The sequence below is a fragment of the Condylura cristata genome, unplaced genomic scaffold, assembly GCF_000260355.1.
Source record: "Condylura cristata isolate star-nosed mole 26May11 unplaced genomic scaffold, ConCri1.0 scaffold00036, whole genome shotgun sequence".
NCBI lineage: Eukaryota > Metazoa > Chordata > Mammalia > Eulipotyphla > Talpidae > Condylura > Condylura cristata.
In genome coordinates, this window is record NW_004567137.1 from 11,721,355 (window position 1) to 11,737,233 (window position 15,879).

General features: G+C 37.3%; 2 protein-coding genes across 2 annotated transcripts in view; one reads left to right on the forward strand and one right to left on the reverse strand.

The window, feature by feature from the left end:
• ERP27 (endoplasmic reticulum protein 27) overlaps positions 1-3,207 on the forward strand; it is an 18,160-nt gene extending 14,953 nt beyond the window's left edge. The window contains exons 5-7 of the mRNA XM_004693253.2: positions 1,006-1,131; positions 2,148-2,345; positions 3,120-3,207. Coding sequence (XP_004693310.1) covers positions 1,006-1,131; positions 2,148-2,345; positions 3,120-3,167 — 372 coding nt within the window. The 3' untranslated portion in view covers positions 3,168-3,207. The remainder of the gene's footprint in view (positions 1-1,005; positions 1,132-2,147; positions 2,346-3,119) is intronic.
• PDE6H (phosphodiesterase 6H, cGMP-specific, cone, gamma) overlaps positions 1-15,879 on the reverse strand; it is a 79,355-nt gene that overhangs the window by 54,260 nt on the left and 9,216 nt on the right. The gene's annotated exons all lie outside the window — the stretch shown is intronic.

Genomic DNA, 15,879 nt, shown 5'->3' on the forward strand with positions numbered 1-15,879 from the left:
TTCTTTTTCTAGTTCTTTAAGTTGGGACATTAGATTGTTCCTTTGAATTATTTCTTGTTTCTTTATGTTAGTCTGTAAGGCTATATATTTTCCTCTTATAACTGCTTTTAATGTGTCCCATAAGTATTGGAGATTTTTGTCGTCATTGTTATTCTTCTCCAGGTATTTTTTGATTTCTTCTTTGATCTCCTCATTGATCCAATGGTCCTCCAGTAGTGTGGGTTTCAGTCTCCATATGGTAGGTGGGTTTCTTGTTTTCCTTTATGGTTTATAAAACAATGCTGGTACTTAGTAAACAATGATAACTGCTCCCTATTAATATATAGCCAAGCCCACATTTTAAATATATCTAACTGTTCTTGCAACATAAAGAATTTTTAAAAGTAAATGCTCTGTTATAGAGGATACTGGTTGACCATTATGAATAATAGACTGTCCCCCAAATTTAGCCACTTAAAGCACTGATTATCTCACACAGTTTCTGTCAGTTAACAGTTTGAAAATGCCTAAGCTAAGTGCTTCTGATCTGGGGATTCTGCAGTTGCAAGCATCAGTCAGGGCTGCAACTATCTGAAGGTTTGATTGTGGATGGAAAATCTGCTTCCAAACTGACTCAATCACATGGCTGGCTACTCAGCACTCGCTACTAGCAGTATTTTTTCATTGGGCTAGGTAAGTACCCAACATTGGCTTCCACAAAAACAAGTGATAAAAGAGAAGAAAGCAGAAGCCATGATACCTTTTATGAATTAACTTTAGAAGGCACAGTCCATCATTTCTTCAATACCATATTGATTGCTTGACTCAGTCCTATTCAGTACATGGAGGTGAGATCTATGCAGGTGAATGAAAATCAGAGGGTGACACTTACTGAGTCATCTTAGAGGTGAATTACAATGTGCTCTGGATGGACAGTTCTCATTTATGTTGTAGTCTGCAGTCACTAATGGCTCTTTTTCTCCCTCTTTCTTTTTCTTTGTACTGTAATATACTTTAATTTACTAGACTGCAATTGGTATATTTAATAGCATAGTTCAGATTCATCTACTACTCATAATGAACAAGGCCTCCTCACAGTACGAAGAAAGCATACAAAAATACCAGAAGGCAGCTCAGCTCTTCCAGGGAAAGGTAAGTTTGGAATGAGAGATGCCCTTTTGAATAGCCATCCTGGGACACTAGAAATAGGAAGAAGGGGCCAGAGAAGTGAGATAAGTAAGGAAACAAGTATGTATGAGGATTAATGAAGCTGGAACTGGTACATAATCATACTACTCTGCTTTAAAGGTTTAAATGTATTTTTTATTGAAAGCTATATAATCATATTGCCTTCATGGTAAGTTTATTTCTTTTTTTCTGCATTCATCGGTGGGCAGAAATTGGAGACCCCAAGCACTAAGAGCGAAAATCACTGTTTACTTCTTGTCATGATCTCATAGGAGTTAAACCTCAGAGCTTATTTCCCATATAAAGTCCCTATAATTACTGGATACCTATTGATATTGATTAAATAGGTATTTCTTTTCCTTCCCTACTTTGAGTAGTTCTACCTGATATCACTGAAATAGTAAAACTCTAGAGACCTTTTCAAGGATAAGAACATTTGGTGTTTTTTTTTTTTTTCAAATATTTACTGTTACTGATTATATATGAGCTTCTAACCAGAACATTCTAAAGAAGTGTATTTTGAATAAAAGATTTGATTTAACAATACACAATAGTTACCATTACCAACCACTTAAGATATGGTAGAAACTGCTAGAAATATTAAATGCATCTTCACATTTAATGCTCCCTAACAAAAGGCTATTTTGCCAATGAGAAGCCTGAGCCTCAGAGAAGCTTAATAATGTGACAAAGTCACAAAGCTTAAAAAAAAAAAAGTGGAGGTAAAATTTGAAATCTATTTATACTTTGAACCATTAGGTTATACTCTATTTCTTAGGAACTCACTAAAGCTTCTTCCAGTTAAAATTAAATAAATTTGATCAAAGGGATGAAATACCAAAGAAATACATTTTAATTGCATTGAAACCTAAATGGTATGGCATAGACCACATATTCATTGTAAACTGTAACACTTACAAGGCCTTATTATCTCCAGGACCTCAAACAGATCTTTTTCTTTCAAATTTCTCCAACTGCAGATTCTTTTTGTGTTGGTAGACAGTAGTGTGAAGGAACATGGGAAGGTGATATCATATTTCAAACTAAAGGACTCTCAACTACCTGCTTTGGCAATGTATCGTACTGTTGATGAGGAGTGGGATACACTGCCTATTGAAGAAGTCTCAGTCGAACAGGTGCAAAACTTTTGTGATGGATTCCTGGCAGGAAAATTGTTGGTAAGTATGAGAGTACAGGCAAATCAAGTTGGCTGCCCCCCTGTGACTCTTTTATTTCCCTTTCCCTGGATAAAAAGCTTTTGGACATCATTACCTTTGATTAAATGCAAGGTGGATAAGGATGTGGTGGCCAGGATCAGAATTATGTTAAGGTAGGCCCAGCTTGGTGGCACAATGGGTGAAACTGCAGCACTCTGAAGCTGTCTTCAGACAATTGGCAAGAGTTTGAATCCCAAGGCTAGGTAGGTGACCCACATGGCATGGCAGATCTCTCCTGACCTGTCTTCTGCTTCCCTCAGCAGTGTATTTCAGTAAATTGCCTGTTCTGTTCCCCACTCTGTCACTCTGAGGCCTTTCACCCACCCCAGCACTTCTGACCTGTACCCCAGTTCTTCTATGCAGAAATAAATAAATCTTTAAAAAAAATAATTGTGTTGATGGGAAGCCCACGGGAATTACAACTGATATGGAAAAAGACACAAAATGATGTAAACATAAACTATTATATTATTTTTAAAAAAGAATTATGTTAAGCCACATTTAAGAGGTATTCAGAAAGATCTTACTTATTAAAGGACTTGAATTTAGGGTTTTGCTATTATGTGCATAATATCAACAGAAGACAAATTAAATCTATATAGAGTTCATGAGCTAAAAACTGAAGACAGATTTAAGGACTTTTAGGAGTAGTTAGATAGTTCAAGTGACTGATCTCAAAATTCAAAACAAGAGTGGACTCCAAAATCTACATATCAATATCATAATGTTTTTCAGAGAGAAAATCGTGATGCAAAAGAAAAGACTCCAAAGGTGGAACTCTGATTTTCCCTATGATTTCTGTCTACTAACCATTATCTACAATATGCTGAATAAAAAGGAACAATTCAAACCTCAGAGGCATTAAACAAAAGGATCATCAAGTTTCTGCAAATGCATGCGCATACACATCCGCTCTATTTGTAACTAAAATATCAATGACTGTTCTTATCGTTTCTTTTAAAATTCCTACATGGTCTCACTACTCATTCAATGGCCTCGCATGCATCTACACTGTATGACTATACAGTATAATATATTATAAAGCATTTCACTTGATGGAGGCTTTCAGAGAAATACCGTGCTGCTCTGGGAAGAAGAGACATTCCTAAGGAGAGATTGTGCTGATTTGTCACTTAATATTGAATTTGTACACTACACATGACTGACACACAATGTAGTTTCTGCTCTTTCTAGATGACCTACAAGTTGAAATTTTACTTTTCTCACAAGCATGTGTCCCTTTCTAACTTGCAGTCAAGTCTTTTTACCAAAATTTAAATAATGTTTCCAAACCTCTGGACTTAGTAGAATCAGACCATTTACAGACGCTATGTTTAACGTTCCTAACTCCCCATGTAAATGAACAACCCACAGAATAAATAAAAGGCAATCATGTTATAGGAAAAGATTGGCATCTCTTGCAAGCCTAACCTTTTGTAAATATCCAGGTGCCCAACCAAGCTGTATTAACCTCAGCCTTTAGTGCCCACTATTCACGATCAAGTTATGAGCCACTCCTATGTTATTGTTCCCTCTGTGGGTGGGCAGGGAGATGGGTTAGTACCATTCAGAACTAGAAATCAAATCAGGTAAAAGGTTGGGGAATGGGTATGAGCAGGGGACAGCAGACACTGGGGAAGTGAGGCCAGGGCTGACTCAGCATGCATTATTGCAGGTGAGGTGGGCAATGAAGTGGAGCAAGTTTGGCCAAGTACCTCTGGCTCGTAGGCTGTTCCTGTCAATACACAGATACTACATTGTTCCCAGGAGTCTCTTGGCTCAGAAAGAAAGTACCTAAGTGCTGAAGAGCTGAAAAACCACAGTGCACACCTAAGAATTGGTCCAAGTGAGGCATAGAGTGAAAGACTTAGTTGTTCCTTTCTGTCGGGAAAACGCCATAGCTTCTGAGCAACCTCCCAGCAGCTGGCCAGGACCCCGTGAAAGCGGCAGTGTGGCCGCTCCTCTGAGCAACATGAGACGGACAGAATTTGGAGGAAGCCATCCATCCACCCCCAGGGCTGCTGAAAACCACCCAAACAGCTTCTGCTTGAGGCTGAAAAATATTCCTAGGATAGGCACATCCCAGAAGCCTCCCTTTGATCCTGTAAACCAAAGTTCACAGTCAGGAAATTCTTCCTGATGTCCAGCTGAGATCCTCCTGTCACACAAGCTGGTTCCTCTTCACCTACAATCCACAGAAAGCCATAACAGCTGCCAATCACCATCTTCAAATGTCACCCCACTGGTTGTGGGTAAGCCTCCTTATCCAGTCAGTTTTTCTCCATACTCACAATCCAACTCTTCTGTTTGTTTAAAAGTTATTTGATTCACTTTATTTTTTTTCTCTCTTCTCTCTTTCCCAATGGTCCCTCTTTCATGGGACAACAATCCCACTTGAATTAAGTAAATGCTAAAGCATTAAGTTCCCATGAGCTACATTATGATCAGTATTGGGTTAATTTTACTCAAAATAGCCTCTCAATGATTATTGTCAACATCAAATACACAGATCTTATTTACAGTATATTTTGCTGCTGAATGACATTCGATAGCAATTTTATTATATTGTCTTTTGTATGCTTACTTTTGTCTTTATGGCACTGTTATTCCTTTTCCATGGATAGTTCCCTAAAACTGCAAGATATATTGCCTTCTTTCCTCTAAGTCATTCCTGTTCTTCATAGTTATGAGGAATCTGAACCAAAGAATGGAAATTCTTTGGAAAAAGAGATGTATAAAGGTTCTAATTTATTCACTAAAGGTCAGAATCAGTATTATAAATATCCTTTATATTACGTCTAGCTTTTCTTCCAGGAGTAATAACTTCCTAAGACTCTAGATTAATCCCCCCCAATCTATGTTATTATTTTCTATTGAGATAGATCGCGGCTACTTTTCCTTAGTAGAATCATTCACTGGCTCGTTACACTGTGGAATAATTTTTCATTTAAAGTATGAAGGAAGTGGCGATGTTATGCAAGAGACCCTTGTCAAAGATATTGACTCAGATTTGGAAGATTTCATGTTAGAAGGAAGGAGTGGGAGTACAGCATGAGTCAGAAGGTGGCCAGGGCAGCTTGTGTTTGAGTCTTATCTCTTCTGTGATGTGGCTTTGTGATCTTGGGAAAACTAATTTCTGTCCTGGAATTTCAGTTCATTGAGGATAATACAGTAATTCATAGGATTTTTTTGAGATCCCAGAGTACAGAATCTGCTATTATTTTTATTTTATTATTAATATTATACTAGCTTTCCCAGGTAACAGCTAATTCTTCCACTGTCTAACTTACAGAAAAGGATTTCTTTTAGGATTTTTTTTTAGGTGACACTGGATTACAACACTGAATGTAATTCAGTGTAATAGGTTCACACCTCCTCAAATGTATATCACCACACCGACCTTGAGAGTATCTATCTACACCCCTTTGCCATATACCATTTGGTCTCCTCCCCTTTCATTCCTCACCTCCACTGCCCTCCCTCTCTAGAAGCCTCAATTCTATAATGATATTTCCAGGCTTTATCTACATTTAATTTTGTCAATTAAATTGTTTTGTTTCTACATAAGGATGAAGTAATCTGGTAATTTGTCTTTCTCTTTCTGGCTTACTTCATTTGGCATAATACCCTCCAATCCCCTTCAGGATCTTTAAAAGTACTGACATGGGAGTCACACCTGAGATTAAAGAAGTGCATGAGATAACTATTTTTTAATGTACGTCTTACTATTATTCACCTACAGTGAAGTCAACAGATTGGGAAGATGGCTGCCATTAAAAAGATGTCCAGTTCCTGGGCCCTCCCTGGTGGCGCAGTGGATTAAAGTGCAGCACTAAGAATCAAAAGCCACTTCCATATGAGTTCGATCCCTGCCTGCCCCGGAGGTGACCCACAAAGCATGGCAGACCTCTCCTGACCCGCCCACTGCTCCCCTCAGCAGTGTACTTCGTCAGTCCTCCTGTTATGCTCCCCACTGTGTCTCTGGTGAATCCTCCCGCCGCTCCTGCACATCTGGCCTGTATCCCAGTTCTGTATGCATAAATAAATAAATAAATCTTAAAAAAAAAAATCCAGTTCCCAAGGGATCGTGCTTAGTGAAATAAACCAGAAAGAAAAGGAAAAATACCAGATGGTTTCACTCATAGCAGGAGTATAAAGGACCAGGGGAGAAAATAATAATAAAAATGAACAAGTATATACCAGAGACATTTTACAAGGGTGGAGTGGGGAATGGAATAAAAAATGGGGGAGAGGGGAAGTACACTGTACTTTGGTGATGGGAAGCCCACGGGGATTACAACTGAGATGGAAAAAGGCACAAAATGATGTAAAAATAAACCATTATATCATTTTTTAAAAAATTTTTTAAAAAGGTGTCCAGTTCCGGCCCTCCCTGGTGGCGCAGCGGGTTAAAGCACTGCACTGAGAAGCTAAAGCCACTTCCGCATGAGTTCAAATCCCGCCTGCCCCGGAGGAGACCACATGGCGAGGCAGACCTCTCCTGACCCGCCCGCTGCTCCCCTCAGCAGTGTACTTCGTCGATCTGCCTGTTCTGCTCCCCGCTCTGTCTCTGGTGAAGCCTCTCACCGCCCCTGAGCCTCTGGCCTGTACCCCAGTTCTGTATGTACAAATAAATCTTTGAAAAAAAAAAAAAAAAAAGGTGTCCAGTTCCCAAGGGATCATGCCTAGTGAAATAAGCCAGAAAAAAAAGAAAAATACCGGATGGTTTTACTCATAGCAGGAGCATAAAGTACTGTGGGGTGGGGGAGGAGGGGGATAATAATAATAATGAGCAGAGACATTTGATAGGGATAGAATGGAGAATGGGATCAAAAATGGGGGGCGGGGTGTGCACCGGATTATGGTAATGGCACATGGATGAATTGGTGATAGGAAATCCACAGGGATTACAATTGAGATGGAAAAAAGCACAAAATGATGTAAAAATAAACTATAATAATAATAATAAAGATGTCCAGTTCCCAAAAGGAGGGAACAAGGCATACCATTCAGGGCAGTGTGGGGAAGCAACAGGGTCCATCAGGACACAGTAGTAGCTAAGAGACAACATGAAAAATATTACCACACTTTATTCTGGTTTCTACAAAAAGGAGTGAGCAAGGCAACATAAGTAGCCTTAAGATCGGATGGTTTGAATAATTTCAGCAAGGCTGAGATTATCCAATGGAGGTATTTGTGCTGAGATATCTTTGCAGGGTTGTCCAACATTGAAAAATGGGGTCCAGATCTCTATATCCTCACACTGATTATAGTTTACATAGAAGAAAGTTGTGTGATCATGGACAAGAAGACTTGTCCCTAGCTGTCTGGACCTAGCCATGGTGATTAGAGCAGGGAGATGGAGACCCAGATCATGCATGCCCTTTGAGAACTCAGGAGAGGAGGTAGCTAGGGAATAAACTCTGGACTTACCAGTTTACACATGAAAGACACTTTAGCAGATGATCTGTTTACTACATCTAGAAATTATCTCATCCTGGGAAGGACAACCTCTCCAGAGTCAGCAAGTCCCCCAAGTATCAAAGCATCAAAAATACATGGCTAATACAATGCTCTACTACCACTAATTATGAGCTTCCTCTCCCAACTCACCTAGCTTGGTCATGCTACAAAGGAAGGCATGCTGTCTTCCTCAGGGCCCTGTTAATGCACATGTCTTGTGTAGCTGGGGACAGGATGGGTGCCTTGTGATGTATTATTTTAAGAGAATTTTATTTATTAGTTTGTCCATTCATTATTTAAATGCTTACTAATCTAAATTACAAGTGTGCCAGAAGAAAAACTTTCCCAAAGACAACAAAGTTCGTTTTGTGTGATAGCTATATAACAGTGAAGTTTTGGTTGTACTAACAACTGGCAGCATGGAAACCATTAGACTAATTCTAGGTGATGAAGAGAGAACATAACAGGGAAAGTTGGGTAGAAGAGAAGAGAGGTGCTGCTGAGAAAGATGGACAGGAAGCTGGCAAAAGGTTAAGGAGGACCCCAAGTTGATGGAAGTCACAAAGAGGAAGAGTCTACCACAAAAGAGAAGAGTGTCCTCATGAACACGCTTCATTTCACAACTGAATTGGGAACCAGTCCTATTTATTTCACCTTTATAAAAGTACCTGATGTTCTAAACAGAAAAAAAAAAAACCAGGAAGTGGGAATATCTAACCCATTCTAATCACAATACTTCTTATATGAAGAAACCTAAAGAATAGAAAAAGACGAAGTTAAAAGCTTTTGATTTGTTTTGAGACTTTGGATAAAGGTATTCTAGAAATCGAAGAAACAAGTGAATTTTAAAATTATATCTCTGTAAATATGAAGAAGAGTCACTCTCCATCATTCACTTCCAAGATCAGCTAATGTGTCATTCCTTGCTTTTTATGCTGTAAGCACAAATCATTGTTTTTGTGGGTTTGACAAATATGTGAGTGACACAGGAGTGGAAGATGATCACCATAGTGTTTATTACACAAACCTAGCACACTGTGTCCTTGAAGGCTGTCATAACAGTATACAATGGTATGTGAAAGAATTTATATTATGTTACACCTTCATTGCGTTTGGGAGAGAACAGATTTTTAGAGACTGTCCAAGAGTGTTCCTTCTCAGTAAGCCACTCATTTATTCCTTCATCAAACATTGATTGAGTACTTCTACCATGGGATGAAGATGTATCAGAAACAGAGCAGACCCCACAAAGCATATTGTTAATCTCACCTCTTTCCATCCCCAACCTTCTGGTTCCCCAAAGTAGAAAAAAATATGAAGTTCAAAAGAAAAAAATATGAAGGTCACTGGGAACTTGAATAGTGGTCATAATTTTTACTGTACTTAGTAGATATTCAAGTACTGATGTTGATGATGATAATGTGTACTCAAAGAGAAACAATGAGGTGAATAGTAATTGTGAGTAAGCAAAAATTGATCTAGATTGAACTCCAAATTCTCATCATAATGCATATTTATATCAGCTAAATTCATGGAGTACATCATATTTCTTGCTATCTTTCTCTTTATGTTCAGTTGACAATGCCTTGCCTTCTTGTCTCTACCTCCTGCTCCTCAGTCCTTCTAGTATGTCTGCCACCTTTCAAACAATAGCCCACTATGTGATCCATCCCTTATTTACTTTCTTTCCAATTCAAGGTCTTTATGTTTACTCTCCTCTATCTCTACTCTCTCTGTACCATCTCTTCCTAAGATGTTTCTCAGGTCATCACATGGGGAAGAGTTTCAGAAGGGTTGAATGATAGTGTTAGGACTGAGCAAAAAGGGGAATGGTCAGAGAAGGAAGTATCTAGAAGGAAGTGGAACACATTGAGAGTACATTGAAAGCTCTGGTCCTGTTCTGCAATCTCTACCACTTAAACTGTGGTTGGTTACAAGAGGTATTCCACCACACTTTGGCTAGCAGGTCATAAAATGACTAACTGTTACTCTACACACTTTGGCAAACATGCCACCGGATGAAAATGCAAAATAATTACTTGTGAGCTAACTCCTTAGACCTGCAGTCTCTCTTGGATTGACTCATCTGTTCATTCCACATGCTATTTTTCCTTAACACCACTATTGGCATGCCAGGGCTGGAGAAAGGAAGAGGCTAGTCAGTCAACAAGTGGAAATGGTGGGGCAGGCAGGTGGTTTGTGGTAAGCTATTAACATGATTGTGAAATGCAATAATGGTAGAGGTCAACAATGTGATGTTGATTCATAAGGTGAGCGCAAAAGGTCAGAGAACCATTGCTCAGCTGGGCGCAACTGGTGGTTCAGGCTGGATATAATTAGGAAAGTCAGACCAAGTGCTAAAATGGCAATTTAAAGGGCTAGTTTTAGAATTGTCATCACTTATGACCCTGTACTTCTCTCCCTACCTCCTCATTTTTTAATTTGTTAAAGTACAAAATATGCAAGTTCATCAGGATTTCCTCAAGAAGAAAGTCACCATTTTCCAACTGTGTAATTCTAATTACATCTTAGTGTTTTTACATAGCAATTTCCAAACAGCTCAAATCACAAAACAATTTCCATGAGGTTCTCAAATTTTCTGATTTGAAATACATGATTTCAAGTTCTGAGAAGAGATAGGCATTTTAACAATAAACTTGAAAGGAATTTATTGTTAGATAACTAAGGAATGAAAGAAGAAAGCTAAGATAACCATCAAGCAGGACATTAAAAGGGATGCATTTGGAAGAGCTTTTATATCAGTTACAGTTCTTAGTCACCAAAAACAGAATAGATTTCAAACCACAGCAAAGGCTATTTTGATTGTGGCATTAATAATAATTTCACATGCTCTTCTACAAATTCTTGACCCTGTTTCCGTAAGGGATACACCCCTTAAATAAACAAATTAAAAAATATATCAGGATTAAAGGTTTGTTTTGTGGTTTTCTTTTCTTTTTTTTTTTCTATAGAGAGATTGAGCTTCAAAGAACTTCATAGCCGTGTATAAAGTTTCCATAGGGAATGACTTCTCTCTGAAGGAAAAATTCACTTCTCCACACAGCTACTCCTTCCGTGAGAGTTATTCCTCTGCCCAGCTAAAACATTATCATACAGTTTTATTTACTTGTGCCTAAACTAAATTTATGTCACTTATATTCTGTCATAGTAAAATATTGTTCATTATAAGAGCCAGCCATACAGTGCAGTTCATTACAAAGATTCAGGTAAAGGGATTGTCTCTTTGGTCTAGACATTCATTGTTAAATTTCTTGGTAACAGGTTCAGAAAAAAAAATAAGACTTATGATTCCAAATGCCATATGTCTCTCCAAAATGAGCCCAATACATGTCCAATCAAGTTAGCTAAAAGCAAGTTTTGTAAAAATAAACATAGGAACATATAGATCTTTTCTAGTTCATATGAACAGAAAGAAATGGGTGGACTGTTATAAGGAAAACTAAAATGAAAGAGGATATTTGTATTGAAGTTCTGACTTACATTAAATTTCCAATAATTCAGCATGTCATGTTTGGAACATCACTGTCTCGTTTTCCTACATGTGAATTGGAATTAATTTGAACTTTTTATCTGCTTACAAGTATGTAATAGAGATAAGATGGCAACAGAAAGCTTTCTGAAATATAAAAATACAGATTGAGTTTCACTGGACTCAGAAACTCTATGAACCAGATCTTCCAATACACTGTTACCCGTGCTTAGATGCTTAAATATAGTTATTAAAGACAGTGACAATGGCTAAGGAGGGGAGAGGAGAGAACTGTTTAATCCTTAAATGCAGAGTCTATCAATTAACAAAGAGCTGACTCTGAATTTGTGTTTCAGAACTAGTGTATGCAAGCTGAATTGGTCCCATGTTTATTTTCCCATTCCAGAAAGCCAGGCTGAGTCTCCCTATTTGTATGTACCAACTGGTAATTTCACAACAAATAGTTCTAAACTAACCTCTCTGGGGAGGAGGTAGACATTTAACTTGTCTGAATCTCAGACAAGTGGTATCTCAGTACCACACAGAACAAGGTGATAGGAAAAATTGCTGAAAGGGTTCTTTTAACTCTAACACACTGAGTTTTGAAAATCTAAGGAAAAGGAGGGAAAACCTGACAGAATGACTAGTTCTGTCCTGGGCACTAAGCTGGACATATTGCCTTCCTATTGTCTCCTCAAAATGAAAATAACTTTGGTGCCATTAAGGCCAACACAGTCTTAATCTACACACTGGTTTGTAAATCAGTCACCAGACTCAATTCAAAAGTGGCTGATTCTATTTCTGTCTGACTTTTGGTGCCAAAACTCAACCCCCAGTTTGTTTGGTTTTTCATAAATTTATTCTGTTGTTGCGGACATTGTGTAAAATGGAAAAAACAAGTCTAGACTGGTTGAGTTCAGGAAGTTAGGGCAGGGTTTCTTTATTAAAAATAAACATCCTCCTCCTTGTTTCCTTTTCACTCTTTTCTCACAAATCAGTTTCCAAAACCCTTGGAATTCAGGGCTCCAACACACAACTATTGCCTGTAAATAATAAAGCCAAGGAAACAAGTTCTTAGGGGCGGTTAACGGTAATACAAGACAAATAATTAATTGCCTGAAACTTTTGTCTTCCTTTTATAAAAGTTGGTGCATTAGTCCCAGAATAAAACACAGATTTGTCTGAATCTTTCATTGCATCACTGTGGCAGTCACTGCCTCCTAGCTTTATGGACAGTGGCCTTTATGACTTCCTGTCTAAACAGGATATTTTGATCTACAACTAGATACTTGATCAAGTTTATTCTCAGCCCTCTCCTTTCACCTTGAAGGGCTTGTCTTTCCATTTGAATCTTCCTCTTTTCTCTTCAGGGATTTTTGTGATGTGCTATTAAAATATAGGGATCCATGATTAGTAAAACATACAGATGAGCTATAAAAGGAAATACCATGGTAGTTACTTCTACTCCTTCAATGAACACTTGCAGGAGTCTAGTAGAAGGCTGTATGGCATGGCAATTAAGCAAATTGGCTCTAATTTGGTAAGACAGCCTGAGTCTATTACTTAATATTGGTGGGAAATTTTGTAACTTTCTGTACTTACCTGTGTTTGTGTCCACAAAGTAAAATGGGAACAATCTTAGAACTTACCTCCTAGTTTACTGATGATGAAATGTCATAGCACAAGTTAAGATCTGAAATATAACTTGGCACATGGCATAATAATAATGAATTATTTTTCATTATATTTGAAGACTATTTCAAAGTGGACAGATGTCACAAATTTCACACACTCCTTTGTTTTTCCTTCCTTCCCTCATCTCTGCTAAGTTTCTAATTGTCTTCAAATATATAATATGACTTTGAGGTAGAGTATTTAAGAAGGTAAGTAGTTAAAAACATTGGGAAAATCTTTTGCAATTACATAGTTCTTTCCACATTGTCTCTCTCATAACATATTTTTGTTTGCCAAATTATGGTCCATGGCCCACCAAAGGCTAAGTGACAAATTAAACTTGGGGTCTGAGGTTATAGCAAACCACTAAACTATGTAGACAAGTAAACCTTTTCTGAGTGGAAAGGGATTTCTCGTCTCCTTATAGGGAACTATGGAAGTATTTATAGTCACAGTCACACATCTCACAACAATACCAACTGTAAACTATTACTTAAAAAGCAATTTAGCAATAATTTTACTTGACTTGGTTAAACAAAAAAAAAAATTTGTACTTATCACCTAGTCTGTACAAATAATTCCAATGAATTTATGTAGTTTAAAGTGTCTCTACATACTCAACTTTGTTGATATTGTTAATATATTGTTTGGTTTTATTATCATTACTCATGAACCACTTAAAAATATCAAACAAAAGGAAAGGATAGTCACTTACTTCTAAGGACTCATCTATTTCATACATCCTTGAACACAAAGCAATTCGTTCTACAGAGACAGATAGGTAGGCATCTACTTAGGGAAAGGAGTATATATATATATATATATATTTGCAAAATGAATAAATTTTACTTGCATGGGCTGATGACAAATATTTATCAAAGTTTATAATAGTTATTTTCATAATTATCCCACTCCACAACTTTGTTCCACAAAAATGGGGATCTACCACCTTGCTTATTAACACAGTACACTACATTGATGAACATTCATTGCGAGGAGCGGGTCCATGGTGCTGGGCTAATCCACAGGAACACCCAGTGGCAAATCCTGATACAGGCACAGACCTCAAAGCACTTCCTATGATCATTTTGTGTCTTCTTAGCATACTGAGATTATTTACTTATTTTCATTAGTTCATTTTATGTTTCTAATACAAAAATTAATCTCACTGAGAGCAGGATAGCTGACTGCTTTACTCAGTGTATGGCTTGCATACAGTTGCGGCCTAACGTATGGCTTGAAAATACATTCATAAACCTGTTGGCCATTTGCTTTTCCTCTTTTTAGCTATTCTGCCCATTTTTGACTGATTGGTTACTTTGTTTTGTTGAGTCGTGTGAGTTTTTTGTAGATTTTTGTGACTGGACTTTTATCAGTTGTACAATCTGCAAAAATTTCCCCCAATCAGTAGGGTGTCTCTTTGTTTTGGTTAGTGACTCTGCTGTACAGAAGCTTTTTAGTTTGATATACTATTAATCTTTTCCTTCACTTCCTTTGCTTTGGGGGGGAATGTGTCTTTAAAGATGTTACTGTGATGTATGCTGTGTAATGCTTTGCCTATGCTTTCTTCTATATTTTTTGTGATTTCAGGTCTTACATTCAGGCCTTTTATCCATTTTGAGTAGTAGTCTAGCCTCATTCTTTTGCAAGTAGTCCAGTTTCCCACATCATTTACTGAACAAACTTTCATTGTATATTTAAAGAACTGTTTTAATGCAAATATACAAAATTCATAAAAGCTGGTATCTAAAAGAAAGTCTTGTAGGAAATGAGAAAATAAATATAAAAATCACCATCTCTAATGACATACAGGTAATGAAACAAGAAATAAATAACAAAAGATTTTTAAAAACATGTGTTTAAAAAACTTAAGTACTACTAAATAATTCATGCCAATATTTGAAATAGTTTTAATTCCCTCCCTATATAAACTGACCCAGAAAGTAGAAAAGGAGAACCTCTGCAACTCATATTATAATGTTAGTATAACTTTGCCATAGAAACAGAACAAGTAAAGTCAAATAAAGTTATAGATGCTTCTCACTCATAAACTCAGATTTAAAAATCCAAAGTAAAATTTAAGCAAAACTATTATCTTTTTTTTTTTCAAAATTGACAGATATGAACAAGTAAGAAAGACATACTAGTTATGCAAGAATAGTTCAATGTAAGGTTGACCTACTTAAATGTGCATTTTTTTTCCATCCACAGATTCCAAATTCATGGATTCAACCAAAGACAGATGTCTCTTGGTTGAATTTGTCATGTGGAACCAGGGGATGCAAAGGACAAATCATAAGGGACTTTAGCATCTGCAGATTTGGTATCCTTGACAATCCTGAAAACAATCTCTTGCAAATACCAAAGGACAAGTGGTGAATTTGAGGGAATCAAAATTTATGTACAGATTTTCAGCATTATTTGATTTTTATTATAGATTAATTCCATTTGCCTACCTTTATTCCTGGTCCTCACTGAAGAGTATTTGAATTGCCTCCTTTTTTAAATGTTTGTATTGTATTCTCCACTCTTCTCCCCCCGCCCCCAAACCCATTTTGGTACATGCTGTTAGTGGGAGTTCTTTCCTTCAAGCATCTTTATGCTCTAGATGATTTTCCATTAGGCTATCTGGCAGGACCTGTATAGAGTTATTTAGAAAAATCACTGAAATGTTTCAGCATCTTCTTCTTTTTTGATTTGTTCTTTCAGGATACTTTTTAACTGCCCTGAGATTGAATAATTAATTCTAGTTTTAGCACATATGGAAATCATTCCTACAAGTCAGCCTTGCCAAATCTATTCATGGAAGCCTATGTTGTTGTTTGCTCTTAGTGCAACAGAAAGACATGCTGGCAAGGAACATAGTGA